General features: G+C 36.1%; 1 protein-coding gene across 1 annotated transcript; it reads left to right on the top strand.

The window, feature by feature from the left end:
* The first annotated feature begins 1644 nt into the window (after positions 1-1644).
* On the top strand, positions 1645-11906 carry LOC126235132 (uncharacterized). The gene is made up of 2 exons (XM_049943864.1): positions 1645-1819; positions 10924-11906. Exons 1-2 carry the CDS (start codon positions 1645-1647, stop codon positions 11904-11906), a joined length of 1158 nt encoding a protein of 385 aa, XP_049799821.1.
* The last annotated feature ends 12095 nt before the right edge of the window (positions 11907-24001 follow it).

The following is a 24001-nucleotide window of genomic DNA, read 5'->3' as shown; positions in this document are numbered from 1 at the left end:
AAAGAATTGCCATTCATGGTCGATTCTACTCCGTGATAGATGCCAGGATGTATGACAGTAATTGCCGCGAGAAGTCTCTTGGTCACTGTGGTCGTCTCGGGTTGGCTGAGTTTGCTGCTCGTAATATCCTTCGGTTGAGGGAAGCTAAGGCTGCATCAGCCCCGACTACTTGGGAGTTAGCTGCACGTTCTAGAGACTCTAGTATTTCCACTTGGAAACGGTCGCAGCCCAAGTTTCTGTAACTTGGGCGCTGATCTGGAAGGGAGGCGCTGATGAAGTTCATCTCATAGGTGACTGGAACATGGCGTTACGAGCTATATAAGTCGTGATTCTGGTAGACTGGCTCAGTCATCGTGTCGCTGCCACACAGGCAACAGCCTTGAATGGCTACAAAGATGCTGCGTTATTACAGGAGGCGAAGGCGTTCGCACCTGACAGTGTATAAAGCTATCAATAACATTGTGATGAGCACTGCTGATGGTGTAAATGGACAAATGTTTTTGCATGGCCCTTCAGTGTTTTGTGGATTTTACTTTAGATAACAATGATGCCAATCAACATGGTAATGATTGGGTTACTGTGGCTATAGTGCGTTATCCAGGAGATAAAGTGTCCAAAGTACAAGGACTGGAATCTTTTACTGATAGAGGAATTATTGTTTATCGCACATTCCACAGATACGGGTAGATCTTATTTCATGTCTACAACGCCATTGGTTGTTAGGACCAGGAATCATTATAAAGTAAATGAGTAAAGTATGGGTGAGAGGTGCTCTTAACTGTAGCAAGATTAAGATATTACTAGTGATTTGATACATTATTATAGAAATTGAAATAAAGTTCAATTTCTCATACCTTTCCTTCATCCTTATCTATGCGTCTAGGCGTACATGAATTATCCAATCCGCTTCAGTAGTGTAAAGTAGATCACATCCAGTCGGCCTTGGGCGAGGAAGTGTGTGGGTTCAAGTGGCCCAAGGCAGACTGCGCCGTTTCAATGACCAACGCGAGAGACCCGACGCCCACAGGCGTTGGTGTGGCGAGAGTTCCATTCAGGGTTTTTCGCATTGAAATCTCTCACAGTGAAAAGTCGTCCCTCAAGTGACAGCCTCGTGTATCGGTCTAGCGGACTGCCGATATACCGACACGAAGAGAATCTTCCCAGGTGTTGACAGTCACACCTGTAGCCTACAACATGGTGAGCTCCAGCAGGTAGACTCGATGATGTTGCAGCGACCTCTTGACGCAGATGGCAGTGCCGCCCTTATGGGTTGCTCTGCCATCTAGGTAGCAGCAATAGTTTGCTGCTCATATATTCACCCCGGGTTTGAGGAATGTTTCCTGTATCAGATGTCAACATCCTCATCCCGTAGGAATTGGCGAAATTCGCCCTGCTGGGAACACAGTCTGTTCGCATTGAACGTGCATATGGTCAAACCATGGATATGGGCATTATCCATGGTTTTGCTGGAGTTGGACGCCGTTGGCCTGGAGGGCCGGAATTGCTTCGATGAGTGCTGGAATCTGGTGCGTAAGCTCGCTCGGTGCTCGCAGGAGTGTACTAAGTTCGCTGGCGTCCGTTCCGGCGGCTGCGACATTCCCGTCGCTGGGGTGCTGACTGATGCTGCTGCGTGTGCTGTACAGGATGCGAGGGGTCGCGGACGTCAGACGGAGTAACGCGCCACCTGTGGCGCAGTTGACGGCGCAGATGTGTTATTCACAGGTGGCTCTTTCCCCAGGCGGCGTCTGCAAAGCTGCGTCCCGGCTGGACACGTTTGGCGGCTGTCTTGTGGAGGAAGGCATTGCAGCCCACAGTTGCAGTAAGTCGATGGGTCTGCCTTCTTCTTGCCGCATTCCCTGGCCTGGTGCAGTCTGGCGCACTTCACACAGTGGGCTGGCTTGTGGCAGTAGCGAGCCACATGGTCCCTGCCTTGGGCTCTCCTGTCTTTTGCACGAAGGGGCTCGACCTTCAGTGAAAAGACTGCGACTTTCCCCACCTTGAGAGTTTTTTGGGTTTCGATGTTGTGGGTCAGGACAACCAGGAACAGAGGCATTTCTGTGTGTCCTAGGCCACTTCATCAGGCCTGCTGAATGGACTGGGAAACCCTGAGCAGTGAGCTGCTGCTTCAGGAACTCCAGTTCCTTCTTTATTGGAAGGTGGCGGAAGACCTCCTGCAGCTGCTTCTGCGACTCGACATTGTGTGTGAAGCAATGCCACTATTCTTCTGCCACGAGCTTCATGAGGTTGCGGTAATTATGGTTTGTCCTCTCCCTGCATTTACTATTTACCCCTCACGTAACCAGGTGCGATTCCGTGCGCCGATGGCTCGCGGCGTCTCTGGTGGTGGGGGAATCAGAGGTTGCGGTAGGTGGGGCGGATGGAGAGTCGAAGTATCTCTTCGGCAGATGTGGCGGAGTGATCTCGTGTCCATTTGCACCGTTGCTCCTTGATAGAGCTTAGTATTGATTTCCAGGCCTTACTGAATGGGTAACCAGTGCCCCTATTGATGAGGTTGTTTGTTAAGCGAATTTATATGATCTCCTTGAAGTTGCAGTCCCCGTAGTTATATGTGGAGACCAGTACGTTTGTCTTGCCATAATTCGCCGTGTATCCAGTTCTTATCAAATGTTCTGCTAGGACAGATTGAATCGATTGGCATAGGTGGCCGATACAGGATTTGCCGCAGCCGCGCGGAATTTTGTAACGCCCGCTTTCTTGAGTCCGACATCGTCTTTCAGCGTTTCTAATAAGGCGCGCGTCAGTAGTTGAGAATTGAGAGACCTGGACCATTTTTCATATAATCAAAGAATCACAATAAATCAAACATTTCTCGTAATTCACCCACAAAAATCAGAAATAAATCGATTTTTTTTATACTTCCAAAAAATTCCTATTTCTGGTCCAGCCAAGCCTGCACGAAAAATCGCAAAATAAAAGAAAACAAGAAAATTAATTAAAAATAACATCAATAACCTTAAAAAGTCATCCATTTAATCAAAATCTGAAAAATCACCCTGCACAAGTAAATATATAACACCATTGATTCATTCATTGGATCAACCCTCCTTATGTCAACATGGTATGGAGGAGCAAAACATCCTCACCAAATACCCTGTTTCAGGTCTCTGTCCCTCTGTACGTCAGCTCTGCACGGAGACCATCTCTGAGTTAACAGAGCACTCCATTAATTCGGGCTGAAACACATCACCCCTCTTTAGGACAGGTTTCAAACCCGCCCGGGGTGAAAATGTTTTAGCCAAATGGCTAGCTCTCTCTGCACATAACGCTTTAATGACCTCCAGTAATGGCCACTCCCTTCGGTCAGCGCACTATACAGAGTTTGGCTGACATTAAGAAGCTCGGACATTGTATATATAGTTGGTATTCGACTGACGAAGTTGTTTCTAAAATCTGGTTAATTTAAGTCAAAAATTAAGAAGTAATAGACTTTTTATGGTATTTATAACACATCAGTTTCCTAGTATGAATTAAAATGAACACCTTCTGAGTAAGAGAAAGGTTTTAATTTTACTTATTAAAGAAATAATCAAATTAAAAGTATGAGTTGTGCCCCTATATTTTCCCTATATGTATGTATGTGCTGCCATCTCTTGTGTAAGTCAGGAAACACTTGATCTTAGATCAACATGATCCACAAACACTTCTACCTGTCAAGATATTCCACACAACTCTCGACTTCAGTTGGCATGTCAGGCATGTAAAATTTAATTTTGTTATAACTTTTTTATTTTTAGAGATAAACAAATTCTGATTGCATTTTTGGACAGCACTATTACCCCTGAAAAACCGCTACCTGCAATACACAGAAGTAAGAAGGGTTGCATAACTCGCAGGGGCAACCGATTTTAAAAATTCAAAGTGCTAACATAATCTACATTAAAAGAGCTATCTAATAAAATAAGAAAAAAATAAAAGAAACATTATCTTAAACTTGAGATTTCAAAATTTTTCATTTTTATCACACCTTTGTTTCTTAAAATATTTCACAATGAAATATAAACATGCTGTGAATACATCAACGACTTTCTCTAATTTTTTATTCATTTATTTAATTAAAAATTTTCGGTAAGAATTCTGTGTTGTGAGTCATATGTTAAATTTCCTTTCCCATACATAACTATATAAGCTAATGTTTTATCAGGTATCTTATCATTAAAGACAGCACATAACTTCATTGTTGTTTTCTGAGTTGCTAATACATTCTTTCTACGGGTCATATTTATAACATAAATAGGACAGTTGGTACTAAAATTATATGGATTAACATCAATATCACCCTTCAAAGTTATCTGGTGGATTCAAATTCCACATTTCCTGAGGAAAAACTTCATTTCTTCCATTCTTCAGATAAATGTTCTGCAGTTTAACATGATCAAATAGTGACGAATCTTTAAGCTGATTATTCTTTCTATCTGTTTGAAATACGACAAATATGAAGTAAGGCATATCAAATTCCATTGAATTATAATAATTTGTGATGTCTAATTCAAAATGTTTGCTACCACTTAATCCAGCAACCTCTTGAGTCTGTAAATCATAAAAAGATATTGGAATCTTTGGATTTTTAAGTCTTTCTTGTTTTAATTCAAGTTCATATTCAGGTTCATATTTTACGATTGGAACTCTAATTTCCATACTTTTCACAACTATTTTACCTTCTTTTGGAAGTGTTCCAGCTACTACACTTCCATCTGCATTTGTACTAGACCATCTAAGAAGAGCATCAGTTACAGATGAACTCCATGTAAAAGATATAGTTAAATCACCCTCCCACATCATTTCTTTATAATCCTTGAAGAATCCTCCAAGCAATTCTAATGGATATAGAACTTCATTCCTCTTCCTGATTATTTTCCCATTGTTCATTATAATACCTTCCAAAGATATTTTATCAGAAAGAGATGAAGTTAACTGAAGTAAAACTGTTGAGGAAATAAAAGGGTTCTCAATTCTAGAAAGGATATTATTCCCCTTCTTTATTGTTATCAAATCAAAAATCTGTTCCATCTTCATGAATAACATCAAAACTCATATACAGCTGAGCTCGATTAGGATGTAACCAACCATCACCGATATTGATATTAATCTCCACATCTTTGTTGGGAACATTCAGATTAAACTTACTCTTCTCGTTTACTGGAAATGACTGAAATTGATAGCTCTCGATTCTGTTCATTTATATAGGATCAAAAATACTCTTATTCATTTCTAAAATAACTGTCACATCAGCTCCATTAAAATCGATTATTTCTTCATTCTCATCAGTTACAGTTATTACTATATCCTGAACTTTATCATGTATTGGTACAAATAATGGATGACTCGGTTCATAAATAATGGGAGCACCAAACTCAACATTCGGCTTAAATGAAGCAATAATATTTGTTTCTCTGTGAAAATGATCACCATTTTTAACAAACATACCATCTGCTAAATTAAAGCTTACATTAATCAGTTCAAATGAAATAATTTTGGGAACATCAGTAGCAACAGTCTTTTCATTTGCATTAATAGTCTGATTACTAAAGCCTAACAGACTTCCAATACCATCCTTTACATCCATATATAATTTAACATCACTTTCAATAACAACTCTATTTAAAACTTCATGTGGTTTAATACTTATATTAGGTTTGTTCATGTGAAAAAATCTTTCCAAATTTTTCAAACTATACTGCCCTTCTGGAATAACAATAGTCTCTCCATCACAATACAGTTTATTATTTTTAGCTGTAACATTTGGTGTGAGAAATGTTGAATAAAAGCCAACTAATGCAACTTGTTTAAACTCATCTCTTAATGGAACATTTAATCGTTTTCTCAATACTGAGGTCTTACCATTCAATAGATATAGTCTACTCATTTAAATGATGAAAAATTTATCTAAATAAATGACGCCTAAAAGAAAAGAAAACGAAAAATAAGCATGGGGAATTATTACCTAACTCAATAAGATGTGCAATTATTGGTCCAAGTGGATGTGGAAAAACAACTCTAATGATCGATAATTATATATTAGCTCCAGGGTGATTAAATTGGGATAAAATAAATCATTTGTATGTTTATTCTAAAAGTTTGGATCAGCCAAAATACCAAGAGTTTATAAAAAAGTGTAATAAAATTGAAGAAAAAATTGATGACAAAATTGTTACTTTCATTGATAACAATGAAGATTCAATAAGTCTAGATGAATGTGAAGTTAATTCAGTTGTTTTGTTTGACGATTTCATTCTTGAAAATCAGGACATTGTTAGAGAATACTTTACTAGAGGTAGACATAAAGGAATAGATTGTTTTTATTTAGCTCAGACATATTCCAAGATTCCAAAACAATTAGTGAGAGATAATCTCAACTTCTTGAATATATTTCGACAGGATGACACAAATTTGAATCACATTTATCACGAGTTTGTAGGTGGAGATCTGAAATTTGATGAGTTTAAAGAAATGTGTAGTAAATGTTGGAATGATGATTTTGGTTTTATTACAATAGATTTAACAAGGAAAGCGAATGATGGAAAGTACAGAGATAGAATAAAAAATTTCTTGCTATGTAAACATAAACATCAAACATGAACATCAACATCAACGTGAATATTAAACATGTATGTTTAAGGTGATTAATAAACATCGACAGAAATGACAATATTTTCTCCTTAATAAATGTTCGCAAAATACGATCACTCTAAGGAGGTTAGTAAGCATAGTGGTTATGATCCTGAAATTGTTAAGAAAGCAAAGAGAAATAGAAAGAAAAAAGAAGAGTTGAAAGAAGCTTTTCGAACATGGGAGAAACAACCGAGAACAGAGTATGAGAAATATAAAAAAGAAGATCAGCCTGTTATTGATGCAATTCAACAAGTTAAGGAAGGAATTGAGGGCTTAGGTGATAATGTGTTGAAAGCAATTGAAGAAAACAGAGAAGTTGAAAAACAGATGGTTCCTTACCATCATCATCATCAAGAAAATTATGATGATATATTTCCGATTCCTTCAACACCAACTGAAACATCATTTGAGAAAAGTTTATTCCCTAAATATGATGATATTCCAAGTGTTTCTACTCCATCACCTCAAAAACAGAAACACCTTGAACAAATGCTGAAAAGTGTAGAACAAAAAGAAAAACAAAAGATGAGTACAGAGAAATTATTGCCTCCAACTACCTATATTGGTCCAACAGTATCAAAATACCTTGGAGCTCTTAATGACAGAGTATTTGGGCTACGATTTGAAAATGGAAAACATTATATAGGCGATTCACAAGTTAAATTTAATAATGACACAATTTTAATCAAAGGGAAGGTTTACAAAGCAACAGATGATTTAATGAATCTCTTAACTCAAAATACTCAATAAGTGATAAATATAATGAATTAATTAAACCAATATGGCAGAAACTGAGAAACAAATCAAGCCCAAAAAGATCTGGTGAAGGATTGATAAAAAAGTATACAGAGAAACCTGTTGAATATGTTTGGATGAGTGATGTGAGAGATTTAATCGATCGATTAACTGTTATTCATGGAGAAGAATTAGCTGGAAATAAAAACTTTCACAATGAAAAGGTGGCAATAACTAAAATGTTGACAAACAAATTTAATGACTTTATAATTAATAATCCTAAAGGTATTCCATATTTAATCAGATTTTTGAATAATTTACCACACACATTCTGGAAATCAGAGAAATATGGTAAAGGATTAGTCAACTGGGTTTTAAACAATGCACCATTTCCTGAGATGCATATTCCAGGTTTTTCGTACTGTGGTCCATTTACGAAGTTAGAAGAAAGATTGGCACGAGGGGATAAAGGAATCAATCCATTGGATGAGGCTTTTAAAGAAAACGATATTGCATATAGAGATAACAAAGATTTAAAGTCCCGACATGAAGCAGATAAAATTTTACAACTTAAAGCAAAAGAGAGAATGCACAGTCCAGATGCTGATTTGAAAGAGAAAATAGCAGCAACTGCTGTAAGAGGAATAATGTATGGAAAAAGAAAATTAGGAATGGGTATTGAAATGGATGATAATGGCTGGGGACTATAACATAAATTTTTTTCCTATATAAATGAAGTCATTTTCAATTGACTATAATATTACTCCAGGTGGTAAAACTAAACCAAAATCTGTAAAGATAAAATTATCCAGAGATGAATTAAATAAATATGATTTCCTTGATAATTATTTAACTGATGTTCAGAAGAGAAGAAAGTCCACTCAGATTAAAAAAGGTGGCTCATTAATTTTAACATTAGCTATTCCAGTTATTAAAAAGATATTTGAATACTTGAAACAAAAGAAAGAAGGTTCTGGTTTAAATGAACATGAAGGAGGTTTTCTCCCACTATTATTTGGGGCATTAGGTGCATTAGGATCATTAGCAGGAGGTGCTGCAGCAATTACAAGTGCAGTTCAGAAGAAAAAGAAAGAAGATGCTGAATTGGTAGAACAAAAGAGACATAATTGGGAGATGGAGAAGAAGAAAGGTACTGCGATTAAAAAAAATTTTCAAAAAAATAATTGAGAACTATAAACACGCTTTAAGTAATTTTGATATAGAAAAATTAGTAAAAGAACTGAAAATTAAGAACTTTAGAGGTGTTTTCATGATTGATGAACTTCCATTAAAGCCAAATAAAATTGAATGTGGTATCGTAAATTTAGATACATCAGATCATGTTGGCACACACTGGATTTGTTATTATAAAAGCAGTAACAAGAAGTATGTGTTTGATTCATTTGGAGGAAATATTCCAACAGAATTGGTTAAATATTTAGGATCAGATGAGTTGTATTATAATGTAGAAAGGATTCAAAAATTTCATGAATATATCTGTGGACACATATGTTTACTAGTTTTAATGCTCTTCTCTGATGGTTATAAGTTTGATGAAATTTTAAATACATTAAATGGACATTTTTGGAAATAAGATAGCTGAGACAAGTGATATAATGTTACCTGATTTAGACAAGCTCAGAGATGTGGAAAAGAATTTTCTCAAGTTTCAAAAGTATTTTACAGATCTTCTTAAGAAATCAAAGAGTTATATCAATTTTCTGGGAAGAAGAATAGTTAATATTGCTGATCCAATAAGTGGATATGATGCAGTTACTAAACAGTATCTTGAAAACAAATTATTGGATGTTGTTAGTAAAGCTGAATACTCAGGTATTCTAACACAGTTCAGTAACTACTACAGTAAAAAAGAGATTGAGAAAGCTCTCTCAGATTACTTTACAAAAACAGATTTGCAACCATATATTACACAGATAGATAACTTTCAGGACAAGGTGTATGATAAGCAGATAATTGAATTCTCTTTTCTTACTGGAGATGAACAGAAGATGTACAATTTTGAGTACAAATTTAAGCTAAAAAGAATCAAATTACTTAGTAAAAATATAAATAGTGATCTATATATTCAAGATTTTGATATTGCTATAAGTATATTTGACAAACTAAGCTTAATCAACTCGGAAAGTCAATCTCTAGTAATAAGTAAAGGAAATTTTCTAACTATAAAGCTTAAAGAATCAGCTAAAACAGTTCCTGTAGATGTTACAATTTACTTATTTGGGGAATTATTATCTGAAGATGAATCATCTTAAATTCTTTTATCTTTTTTTCACACTTATAAATGAATGATCATATTTGGTGTTTGAAGTGTAGGAAGTATACAGAGACACATCATCTTCAAAGACTGACAACTAAAAATGGTAGACAGAGAATTGAAGGTATTTGTGCAGTGTGTAAAAGTAAAAAGAGTAAATTCGTTAAAAGAAATTTTTTTTGAATGATAGTAGACATGGCACTGGTGCTGTAAACATTCGTGAAGAAATTATTAACGAGTTACATAAACCAATGAGAAAAAATTTTCCTAGAAGAAGTGTTATTTCACTTGGTATTGATGATTTATGACAAGTAGATTTAGTAGAAATGGATTCTGGAAAACTGAAAGGAATTTCAAAAGTAAATAGAGGCTATAAATATTTATTAACAGTAATTGATGTTTTCTCAAAGTATGCATGGGCTATTCCAGTTAAAGATAAAACAGGTAAAAATGTAGCTGATGCATTTAAAACAATATTTGATATAAGACATCCTAAACATCTACAAACAGATAATGGTAAAGAATTCTATAATAAAGATGTTGAAAAACTCGTGAAGCAGTATGGTATTAATCATTACTCTACTTTTACAGAGATGAAAGCATCTGTTGTAGAACGATTTAATAGAACACTAAAAGAGAAAATGTGGAAGAGATTTGCTCTTCAAGGTAATTATAATTGGATTGATTTAGTCTCCAAATTGGTTGATGAATACAACAACACGAAGCATAGGACAATAAAAATGAAACCAAAAGAAGTTGATAAGAATTACAAACCGGAGAGTGTTGTTACAGTCCTTGAGAAAAATAAGTATAAAGTTGGAGATAAAGTGAGGATTAGTAAACTGAAAGGAATATTTTAAAAGGGATATACTGGTAACTGGTCAACAGAGATATTTGAAATAACAGATGTTGTGTTATCCAATCCAGTTACATATAAATTAAAAGACAGCAGTGGTGAGGAGATAAAAGGTTCCTTCTATGAATATGAATTACAGAAGACAAATTATCCAGATGTATACCTTGTTGAAAAAATATTGAAGAAGAAAGGTGATAAAGTATATGTCAAGTGGTTGGGGTTTGATAATTCTCACAATAGTTGGGTTAATAAGAGTAATGTTATATTGTAATTCTTTTATCTTTCTTTTTTATTTTAAGTGTAGACATTGGCTATTAGTACACTAAAGACAATAAATAATGTGGAAGTAGAGATTTTATTATTTTCTTATTCATTCAATAATTTTAACCTATATAAATGAAAATATTAATTGTAACCTTGTTGTTAGTGAAGATAGCTACAGGAGAAGATAGTAATGAAAAAGAAAATATTATAAAGTATTTACAGGAATTTGGATATCTCGAAGCAGAGTCAACAAATATTGGTGAAATTTCAGATATCAAAAATGCCTTAATTTTGTTCCAAAAGAAGTTTAATTTGAAACCTACTGGTGAAATAGATCAAGAAACTTTAGATCTGATAAACAAACCTCGATGTGGTGTAGAAGATCATGCAGTATCTTTTACCTCACATATTGCTAAATGGAATAAGAAAACTGTTAAATGGTATTATGCAGGTTCATCGAAAAGAATGAAAGAATTGAGTGAAATTGCTTTTAATACTTGGAAAGAGCATCCAGATATAATTTTTGAAGCAGATAGTTCAAATTATGACATCATCATTTCAAATAAGAGATGTTTGCATAGGAAAGAATCAAGTGGACAACATTATTGTCCTAAACGATTTGATGGTAAATCAGGTGTACTGGCTCATGCAAATTACCCAAATTCTAATAATGATGTTGTAGAAATCCATATGGATCAAGATGAAGATTGGTACTTTGAGATTGATGCAAATACTCCAAAAGAGAAGATAAACTTTTATGCAGTTTTAGTTCATGAAATTGGTCATACATTAGGAATTCCTCATTCAGCAGAAAATACCTCAATCATGTATCCATTATATAACAGTTCCAATATTGAATTAAGTAAAGATGATATTCTTGTAGTACAAAGCTTATATGGGAAACCAGTTGTAGGAGATGATGATGAGGAAGATGAGGAGACTGATGATGAAGAAAAAGATTTAGATTCTCCAGAATTATGCAAACTGAGTAATAAAATTAAAAACTTTCTGATTGTTGACCAGGTTCTATATATTTACTATGAAAAATGGGTTTGGATAATGGATTTGGATAATTTAGATGTATGCACTAAACCACAACTTATAAGTGATTGGTTAACATTTCTTCCAAAGGATTTAAAAATATAACTGCTGCATATCAAAGACCATCTGGAGATGTTATTTTATTCATTGACAACAAACTGTATATAATGGAAATACCCTCTTTTAGGTTAAAATTTGGTTATCCAACATCTTTAACATCTCTTTCATTACGAAAAAATGTAATTCTACATTGAGCTGTGAACACATATTCTTTATATTTTTTGATGATGTTTATTATGTAGAAATTGATGAATGTAAGGGAATAAGTAAAACATATGGACATATTACAAAAGAATTTTCAGGAATACCTCCAGGTATATAATCTAGTTTCAGATATGCAAATGGATTATGATACTTTATTAAAGATAAAACGTTCTATGAGTATAGTGAATTTACAAATTCTGTTGTTAGAGCAGGTAAATTTGATCTTTCATTATTTGGAATAGATTGTTCAAAATCTACTTCCAAGATGTTGGATATCATAAGCAATTTGAAAGAATCACTTAATCAATTAGAGAATTTCAACTAATGTCATTTATGTTGTTGATTTACTATAATGACCATATGGTAATGTATCTATTTTATTTTCTAAAACAATTCTTTTATTATCATGAGGACTTAGAGCTTTTTTATTTACTTCTACAGTATATATCTCATGTTTCTCACTTCTAATGAGATTCATTGTTCTGTATTGTTCCCTATTATTAAAGAGGCAATCTTTATAATGTTCTAACGATATTTTATTTTTCACCACACATTTCTTCACACCTTTAGATTTTTTATTCTCTTTTTCGTCTACTTTATAGGCATACATTTTAGCTCTTAACCCCACAAATTCTGTCATAATTTTTCCACTACACTCATCTTTCATCTTACCCAAAACTTTCTTATTAACTTGTGGTATGTCATACTCATTATCTTTTGGATAGTCACTTGTATCAAATAGTTCATCCATATCTTTCATATCTTTGTAGAAATATTCTGTTTTTATGTTATATATGAATGAGTCAGTATCCTGATAACACAGTTCAATATTATCCCCATACTTCGGTTTCATAATATTGTAATGGAAATCATACATCATTTCTTTTGATAAATCTAAGATACTCATACCCACCTATATTGGCTTATTGAACTGTATTTTTATCTTCTGCATATGTATTGCAACCAAGTTTTCATTGAATATTGTTCTAGACTTGAAATTTGGTTTAGCTATTAATATATCACATACTTCAGCATCAGATACTAACTTTATATCCACTCTGTTTCTTATATTTTCCATCGTTTTCCCAAACACTGAGTTATTCATCAGTTTATAGAAATCTTTCTCAAAATCATTTGTTGCCTTGGTTCTCATTTGAGTATTCAAATCTATGTATTTCTTTAACCAATCTGACTGTTTAAATTTGAGAATTCTATGTATTTTTGTCATCTTCATCCCCAGTTTTAAATACTGTTTTAAATTTCTGTAATGTATCACATATTTTGTCTTGTTGTGTAATGTTGTTATTAATTTTGACTCTTTTGTTCCTGGAATGATTTTATTTTCTGGAGCAAGTGGAAGATATTTATGTTCATCATGTAATTGTTCTGGATATTCTAAATCCACTTCAAGAATGTATCCATATTCAGAATTATCTACCATTTTCATAATGTTTTTTCTCCATAAAATTGAGGATAATTCAACCATTCAAATTCACCATAAGGTAAATATTGTGACATTGCCCATCCATATAGATTATTAGCATCAAGATACATTAAATAATTTGAGTCCTTTTCTTTATCAAAATCTTTTATATATTTGTTATTTGCTTTTACATATCTCTTACAGCATTGTGATATTCCACCTCTAATTCCTTTCTCAATCATCAATATCATATCATAATCATGTAATAAATCAAGTGGTTGTTTAGTCATTTTCAGCATTGCATCCCAACTTAATCCCGGTGCTGTATAGTACCATGCTGGATCCAAACTATATGCTTTCATGCATGTTTCTCTAAAGTTTTCAAATACATCAGCTAGTAAGAGAACATCAGTTTTTAAATACAAGTCGTGATATTCTCCAAGATTTTTTATATTAAACTTTTCCCAAACTAATTTCGCATGTTCATAATCTTCATCACTTATGTCACAATCACTCAGTTTAGTATAGAATTCAGTTTTTGATGGTAGTTGTGTTTCTTCAAATCTTTTCCAGCTGTCCATGTAATCGTATGGATAAACACATTTCCTAATAACCAGATCAACTTTATCTTCTGAAAAGAACTTCTTGGTATTTTCCATTTGTTCTTTCTTTAGATTAGATGAGAGTTTATCTAAAGAAGAAGCCATGAATCTGAATGAATCTAAGAACTTCATCTTTATATTTTCAGTACATTTTCCAAAGCTTATGTATTTTTCTTCATTATTTGGAATCAGATCTATAGGTTTATCATCATATCCAAGTTCTTTTACAAATAAATGTGAATCATATCCTGATAGATTGTGGAGATAAATGGGGACAAATCTTGGTAACTGATAACGAAGGTTACAGTAACTATGTGCAGCACCTCTGAATAAACCAGTTAAATGATTATGATCACGAACTTTTTTAATATTACCTTCTGCATTATCATTGAAAGCTGCTAATTGCTTATTATTATATTCTAATGAGTTTTTATATCTTTGTACCTCCTCATTACTTTCATCATTATTTCTTTTTCTTAATGACTCTAATTGATCATTAATATGTTTTATTTTATTTTCAATGCGATGTTTTAATCTCATCAATAAAGGAGGTAATTCACTTAATTTACCTTCACAGATATGGCATATCTTTGCTTTAGAATATGCTTTTCTTTCATCTGTTGTTAGTGGTTTCATAGGTTCTTTCTCAGAATAAATGTTACCTATTTGTTCTACTTCTTTCTTAATCATCTCAATGAATTTACTTTTGGCATCTGGACCTCTATACACAACAGGATCTTTATAATGTCCATGAACATACTTTATGTAGTAGCAGAATCCACATGGCTCATGTTTCTGATACTTCATCATATATGATTCATCTGGATTTGGTTGACATGTGTCAATTTTTTGTAACAAGCTCTCAAAATCTGCATATATCACAAAAGGATCTTTCATAGTATTCTGGTAATTTTCAAATGTGATTGTGTCTCCTTTAGATGGTAGTTCTACTTTAACCGGTTTATTTACTAAGCAATCTGGAACATGTTTTTTCAATTTTTCTTCAGAATTGAAGTGGAGTAAACACATATCACAAATAAATTTACGACCATTGTGTTTTGTAATCTGGATTGATGCTAATTTTGATAAGTCTTTAATCCAACAATAATGTCCATTGTCTTTTTCTTTAAAATATAGTAAGTTAATATGTTTATCTCTTTTATTTCCTGTCAGTTTTAGTGGATAGATGGAATATCCATCATTAAAAGAATATACATTAAATGAGATATTCAGAACACTTTCTATCTTTTTAATGTCTTCTATTTTAATTGGATACTGGAATTTACTTAGTTTTTCATCAATTTCAAGTCCAACTTTTTTATATTTTGAAAGTCTATCTACATGATCTTTTGCAGGGTATAATGCTGATTTAATAGCCCAAAGAAAACATTTTTGGTCATTATGTTTCACATTAATGCACGCTTTTTTATTTTTTATTTCATCTGGCAATTCAATATAAGATGATCCTCTTAGAGGATTATATCTGTTGACTGCTAGTTGTACTCCAATAACCCTTTCTAATGTCCATCCTGATCCTCTTGCTTGAAACTCTGTTAGTTTTGGTAACAGTTCTCTTTTTGCATTTTTTAAGTATTTGTTGATATCTTTCTCATGAGTAATTGTATGATTGTATGATTTAAATTTAAATGTTTGAGTTTTATTGTTATTGGCTAGTTTAAATTCACAGAATAATTGCATATTCACTTTTAAGCCATTGTGGATCTTTAGATTATCTTTTATTAATTGAAACACATCCTTTTCAACAGAAGTAAGGAAATACCTTGGATCTATCAAGTTGTTAGTATTTTCAGTACTGATGGTTTGCAATCTGTTTGAAAAAGCTTTCTCAACAGAATAACTCTGGTTGGTATTTCTTGTTCTAGGCTTTTCAAATACATTTGTTGAGAAGGGGAATATTTCCTTCAACTCCTTCTTTGCTGTTGTTTGAAATATATCTGTAGAGAATGGAAATATATTCTTCAGATCTTTCTTTGATGGCTCTTGAAATACATCTGTAGAGAATGGAAATATATTCTTCAGATCTTTCGATTCTGCTTTATATTCTTCTTTTATATCTGCATCAAGAAATGGTAGAGTATCAAAATTTACTTTCTTAACTTGGTTAACATTATAATAGTGTCTAGCAATAGTTCTGATTAATTCATCTTTTGTCATTTTATAATATCCTCTTGTACCAAGAGACCTAGCTAGAGGTCTAAGATCAACAACTCTCATAGTGTTGAGATTCTGAGCTCTCAGATTTCTCTCCATTTATTAGGGGAAAAATTTATTCAATAATTGTTCAATAATTTTAGTGTTCTCCATATTCTTGATTTTCTCCATATTCTTGAGCCTCTCCATATGGACACCTGTTTGTTGATGTTTTTTGAGATATGTTTTACATATATATTTACCACACTCACAAGGAACTTTCTCAAGCACTTTTTTCTTATTTTCATGGTATCTTTTTTTGCTTTTCATTATTCATGATTGCATACCTTTCTGGATGTCTGTCTACATAGTTATGAAAATATGCTCGAATTTTTTCTCTATTATTTCTGCAGTATGTATCTCATCTGAACAAGTTTTACATGTAGTGGAATGTTTATCTTTTGTATTCTTATTTCTATAGAAATAGTCTAAGCTCTTGGTCTCACCACATTTATTACACACCTTCACTGACAGTCGACTTTTCTCCTCCATTTATTAAGAAAGAAATTTGTTAATAAATATTTAATAAATTTTTTCCTGTATAAATACAAACAAAAATGAATAATCAATTGTTCGCTAAGTTAAACAACTCATATGAGTTTATAAAACTGAATGAACTTGAGATTAATAGAAAGTATAAAGCATCTAACTTTGAAATTGCTGATACTAACTTCGGTAAGAAAGTTAAGTGTATCCTAGATGGACAATTTAAAATTACATTACCAGACAGATATGTTAAGATATTTGACAAACATACTCTGAAAGCAGTGAATGATGAAAAAAATATTTTCTTCACATATAAAGGTTTAAAAGAAACGAAAACTGGTAAACCAATACATGATATACTTTTATCCAATGAATGAATCAATAATGTTCTTTTACTTATATATTTACTTGTGCAGGCTCGTTCAGGCTGATGCGGGCTTGTGCAGGGTGATTTTTCAGATTTTGATTAAATGGATGACTTTTTAAGGTTATTGATGTTATTTTTAATTAATTTTCTTGTTTTCTTTTATTTTGCGATTTTTCGTGCAGGCTTGGCTGGACCAGAAATAGGGATTTTTTGGAAGTATAAAAAAAATCGATTTATTTCTGATTTTTGTGGGTGAATTACAAGAAATGTTTGATTTATTGTGATTCTTTGATTATATGAAAAATGGTCCAGGTCTCTCAATTCTCAACTACTCGCGTCTTAGCCAATGGTTGGAAGACCGTGTCGATCTTACCTCAACAGTCTTCCTTTCTATGACGACACATTGCCTGCAAAAGGTGGGAAACGCCAGGCCTTTTTTCTCTTCCAGGTGTTTGAGTTCCGTTGATAGGTTATTTTCGTCCAACATCGTATGTGCCCTGTGTATCAAGATGTTAAGCACTCTGTTCAGCTGAGCCAGTTGGTGGCAGCTGGAAGCATGTAGACACAGGTCAGTGTGTGTCGCCTTGCATTACATTCTGGGATGTAGCGAGCCATCTGACCTGCGGTGCACCAGGACATGTAGAAAGAGTAGTTGTCCATCCTCCTCGATTCCCTTAGTGAACCATATGTTACTATGGATGGAATTTAGATATTGTAGAAATATTTGTAGTAGGCCCTTTCCATGTGACCAGATTACAAATGTGTCGTCCACATATCGGAAGAAACATACAGACTTCAATTCGGCTGTTTCCAGTTGATTACAGTTTCAGAAAAATTGGATGATATATTCAACAGAAAGAGCTTCATAAACTGAGAAAGTCAACAACACATTAGCCCAATTCTGGCCCTCATGCAATCAGTTACTGGGCTTGGCATTGATTGATTAATAGAGTTGTTTGGATGTCCTGAGGGCTATCAGTAGTGGGGCAACAAGGACATCACCCCAAAGTAGGTCACCCCAGACAATTACGTCGCCACAAAGTTGGTCACCCCAGACAAGGACGTCGCCCTAAAGTAGGTCACCCCAGACAAGAACATCAACCCACTTTCCATTGTTGCCTGATGTATCCAAGATGGCGGCGGTAACATCCAACATGGCGGCGTGTAGACTTGGCAACACTGCATGACGTCATCCAAAATGGCGGCTATGACGTTATTCAATATGGCGGATTTTGGCAGGAACTTAGAATTTTGGCTGGAAGAAGGTCAACTGGGCTACCTCCACTAACCTAAACCCCCCTCACCTCTCTTCCCCCAGAAAAATAGCAGGAAGTTCAAATTACAACAGGAAAATGCATCACATCTAAGAAAATTGGGGGCAGATATGTCACTTGGGCTACCTCCACAAACCTAAGTCACCCGACCGCCATCTCTTCCTAGGGATTGGTGAGAAAAGGACTCAGCCTGCACTGGGCATATGGAGAGAGTACAGGAGGAGTGTACTTTATTTATTTTGGAACAATTTATTTAGGTATGGAGTGTATTCATCACAGTGATACAGAACATCTGCAAACATGCTTGCTAATCGTCAGCTGCCGAAATCATGCACCAGTCTTTATGTAAACAATTTGAGCCACTACTGCAATCCAGTGTGTGTGATGATGACGAGGTCCAGATCCCAACTGACTTAGTACACAGTACCACAACCAGAGGGCGCTGTCATCCATTCCATGACGTAATCCAGGATGGCGGCAAACAGTGTGTTCACCACGTGGTCTAGTACCCATTACTGTCACCAGAAGGTGCTGTCATCTGTGACATCATTTGATCACGCGACTACCGTTATTCAAGATGGTGGCAGTGTGTCCACCATGTGGTCTAGTACCCAATACTGCCACCAGAGGGTGCTGTCATCCCTCCTGTGACGTAATCCAAGATGGAGGTCTTGGGTGCGGGAAAATGGCGGGAAAACGACTCTGTCTGTGCTGGACATGAATCTTTATTTTGCAGGCAGTCTCTCCACCACGAGATCTAGAGTCCAACTGACCTAGTACACAGTACTGCCACCAGATGATCCTGTCATCCCTCCTGTGATGTAATAGAAGATGGTGATCTTTTGGGGGAAAATGATGCGAAAATGACTCCGTCTGCGCTGGGCTGCTGGGGAGAGTAAGGAAGGAGTGCACTCTATTTATTTTGGATCATTTTATTTATGGATGGAGTATATTTATCACACTGACACAAAACAATAGCCCTTAAGTGCTTGGGGTCACAATACACAGTCTGCAGACACGCAAACAACTCCTAATTTACCAAAATAATTTCAGTACAGACCTGCAAACTGCTCCTGAATAATGCAGTACACAGATGTACAGACACGAAATCAACTCTTAAACTGTCCAAATAACGCATAGCACAGTCTACAGGCCCACTTGCAAAATTATGCAATCAACACATGCCACCCCAGTCCACTGGGCTGCACAGGAGATTAGCAGCAGCCCTTGTGAAATGACGTGGCCGTCAGCTGTCAAACCACGCATAGCTGCCTTCAAGAATAAGGTGGTGGCACATCCCTTTCATACTTGACACCTGACAAATTCCTATCGAAATACGTGTTCACCTAGACACCGGTGCAGAGGCTCCCAGTCTCTGTTATAACGACATCACAGAACTACAAGGCATGCTCACGTGTGTCTCATACACGAGACACCTCCGGATAGGACTTGCCTTTACCACTGATGACAGAATGGCACAGGCTGCTTTCCACCTAACAGAACATACAAGCTGCGTCCAGTTGTGCATACCTGCCCCAGCGTCACTGACACCTCGGCGCGAAATGTCTACTTGGCGACTTGCCATCTAAATGCTTCTCAATGTTATTCTTACGCCACATGGCTTTGTAAAAAATAACAGCCAAGTCGACCTCTCGGGAATTGTATAGTGTCCCAGAAACAGTTAATGATCGTTTTCTTGATGTCTCAGTTTGTATGCATGTAAGTTCTTGCCCTAACAGAACCTGTTTACGAAAATAAAGTCGAATTCAATTTTCCTCGCGACCTAACGTGGTACCAGGTCCATCACGTTACCCTTCCTGCTTTCAACACACACAAATCTTCCCTCCGCTATGTAGAGGCTCCTATATACCAGCACAAAGGATGTGAGTGAATCGAGCACTATGCTTGGCTCTTATCGAATTTGCCTGACCAATTACTGATGCCGCCAGTATCGCAGCACCATCAGCCGTTTTTTCTTTCTGCAGACGAGACTTTCAACGGCTATAAACTATTTTACACTGATCAACACATTACAACGAAAACTAAAACTCGCAAAGCGCCGTACATATCGTCAAATGCGGAAAGACTCTTGGTCATTTATCCTGCTCCCCCACCGAGGACAGAAGCTTGAATATAAGACCGCGAAACCAATCTCCAACCCAACAATATATCACTGAGTACCATGTCAGTGTAGTAAACATTCATATCCTCTGCTATACAAAATCATCCCTTTTACATCATCGTACATATACTGCGAAGACGGTCAGTACCTATATATTCTCCTCTTTGCAATAGGGCAGGGACGGGCAGGAATTCTGCACGTGTGGGGTGCACATGCACTTGTGCAGTTAACAGGTGTTCTGCATGCACACAGGGGCAAGATGGCCACCCGCTTCTCACCCCTCCCCACCATACCGTCTCTCCGCTTCTTCCTCTGTAATGTGTTTTGTTTCCTGGCCTGCTTTGTTAAATGAAGGAATGAGGTTAGTAGGAGTGCTTGACAGAAATCATGGTTTGAAAGAGTACCTATTACCTACGATGTTTTCTTTAATTATCACAGGTGGAGTTTACAATACGTTTAATGTCTGGAACAAAATTTCTACATACAGACAAACGCAAACAGTTACGTAAATTTTCATTACTGATGTTTACTCTTAACCAAGACTTATTAATTTTCATAACAGAAAAAAATCTCTCACAAAAGTATGTCAAGCCCAACATTGACTATCTTCGTGGCTTCACGATGGAGACGAGGAAACTCTTGCTGTGGAAAGTCGTGATAAAAATCTATTACACGTCTTGCCAAAAGGAACTTGTCTCTCAGACGAGAATTACACCGTAGATCTATTAATTCCATTTGCAAACTGAGATGAAAATCATCTACAAAAACCAGATTCTCTCGAGAACTATTCAAAACCTTGGGATAAGTAAGATATATCCCCAAATCGCTTGAGAAATTCCTCTTTTATTGCACTAAGAACGGCAACATACTGAAATTTATTATAATGGCGTTCAATATTAAACTTCCGCTCACCAGCGACAATACTGTCACATATTATACATTTCCAATTTTCACGTTTTTCCACAGAGAACAAATGATTCTCCCATTCCTTTTTAAAAGATAGCAAATCTCAATTCTCCGTTTCTTTGATTCACTCTGCATTTTCCGGTTATTGAAATACAACGTTCACTACGTAGTGGTCGCTTCGCTTCAACGTCCGCAGCTTAGCCTGGTACTACACTGCCGCAACCTGCAGGCTGTCGGCACTGTCCCGTTCGACGATTGCACGCGAGCAGCACACGTGCAGCGCTGTGTGCTCATGAGCCGCGTGCAGCGTTTGCCCGCCCCTGCACTAGGGCATCTATGCCCGATGGGTGTCCACAGCACCTCAGCGAACCGAAGTCACTCTCAAAACTGTTCTACAAATTCGGGATAGTTTACCCTTGGCACAAACGCGTTACTGTTTCTGCTCCGAACCTCCTTCCTTGCTTGCTCGCTTTTCCACGGACATCTCCAGACTTGGGGATTACAAGAACACACGTATTTTCGCATAGGTCGCCATATTATAATACCATTTTCGCTCTACTTCTCGATATCAAGCAGTAGGCTGCATCCTACCGAGCGCTAGCGCAACATAATTCCCAAGATATAGACTGGAAATTATTTCTCGACAAACCCCAAACTGTAGCGAGGTGCAGCATACTGTAAACCACTGAGTAACTAGAAACAAATAGAGGAAACTGATACTTCCACTCTCGAATACAGATGTCGGTGATGTAACAGATACCAAATCATTCCTATAATTTACAAGCCAAGTAAGGTCATTCCGATGTCTAGAGAACAGGCAAACGTGTCTTCAACATGCTAGATACACACACCACAATCGATCTTCTGTCAACTATATAAAGGCGCGAAATGTGCAGAAGTAGTCAATCGAACAATTTACATGGGAGGGAATAACGATCCACCACAAACGCACCTCCATACACAATCTTCTCAAATTTCCACTTGATCACGAAAGCCACCCAACACATACTAAGTATTAGTTCGCTGTTCGGTCATCTAGAGGACAGCAAAGTTAACTCAGATACATTCCTACACTCCAACAGGCCTCTGCATTCAGGCGTCTGTTCCCGTTAATGGGAAACGTGAATCATGCATACATGGAATCATTCTAGAAAACCGGGCACATATAAGTTTTATCATTATACTTACAATTCAATGTTACGATCGCGGTCTCAATTGAACGGCATTCGACAATGAGCGAAGTATTGGAAATACACCTGCTGTTGGCAGTGGATCTGGAAACAGAAGTATCACTAACCTTTCTTATGACTTGACATACTCTTCCCTTTGCTACCACAGTACTCCAAGACAAATCCATGCCTTCCTTATGACTGGACATAGTCATCTCCTTTCCACAAACACATACTTTATAAACCTGATGCTCAAATGCGAATATATGGCGCATCCCCTACTACTAAGTATAATACTTCATCAATAGCCGATTGCCTACAATATGAAATAATACTGACCGAAAATCAACGATGGGTGGACATGTCTCAGGTTTTCCTTGCAAGTACTACCACTGTGTCTTAGAAAGGGAGATGAAATCGACCAGATGTTAAACAAACCCGATCCCAACAACTACTGCATGTTACTGTCACAAGCGATCTTGGTTCTACAGGTGCACACAAGTATCCATGTTAAAAGCTATACCTGCTTTACGAATAGAGGTACGACATTACCTCTGAATGAGGTGGTTTTTTTCTGGACAAATGCCATAACGTTGATCGTAGGAATATGTATTATCAGATCAACACGTAGACCACAGTGCAACCTCTTGATAAAATTACCGCATTTTGAAAGCGATTCGGCTAAGGAACATGGTATGTAAGCGGTATTTGCGAATCAGTCAGCTAGATAATTCTATAGTATTTGTAGTGCATTCTGTCTCGATGCCATATCAGAGGTTCCATGATATATCCACTGACTTATAGGCGATGACTGATTGAGAAGGAACACAAACAGTAGTAGTAGATGATGTGCCGATTGAGGTCGTAAGAAAATGTACACTAGCTTCTCAGATCTCTCTTCTCGGATAGTATTACACTATCCGCTAGAAATGATGTCCATGATTTGGAATCGGGTCGTTCCATTCAAGCACATATCTGTGTTCGTTCCTACTGATAATTGCTTTAGTGATTACAGTCAGTACTCAATCATATTTCTGGCACTCTCATATCCCGAAACGAGTCACCTTTCCCGAACCTAGCTGCTACAGTAAAAGTCCAACGTGTTTTTAGTCACCCCCTACGCATCTTGCAACTGCTCCCTTTTATACAGCTTTCCGCATGTGATCATTCCAATTTAAGTCGGAACTGAGCAGAAGTCGGAGAAAGACATATCCACCACCTTCTGCAACCCATGCAGAAACAGAACGACCTGAATTACTGTAACAGGACCGTGTTTTGACCATTCAGTGGAAATGCACGTAGTGTGGTACGTTTCCAAACTAGATACAGATACTACAGCCCGAAGCAGGTCCGCGTCCATTCAAATCAATCAGCCC

The sequence above is a fragment of the Schistocerca nitens genome, chromosome 2 (genome assembly GCF_023898315.1).
Source record: "Schistocerca nitens isolate TAMUIC-IGC-003100 chromosome 2, iqSchNite1.1, whole genome shotgun sequence".
Classification (NCBI taxonomy): Eukaryota; Metazoa; Arthropoda; class Insecta; order Orthoptera; family Acrididae; genus Schistocerca; species Schistocerca nitens.
Note: the sequence above shows the minus strand (reverse complement) of the source record. Positions and strands in the feature narration are given on the sequence as shown.

Bases quoted from the DNA above. Each gene is read 5' to 3' on its own strand.
- LOC126235132 (XM_049943864.1), top strand. From the start codon at position 1,645: ATGCGAGGGGTCGCGGACGTCAGACGGAGTAACGCGCCACCTGTGGCG. The intron at 1,820-10,923 runs GTAAGTCGATGG...CCTTGTTGTTAG, and splicing joins CATTGCAGCCCACAGTTGCA to TGAAGATAGCTACAGGAGAA.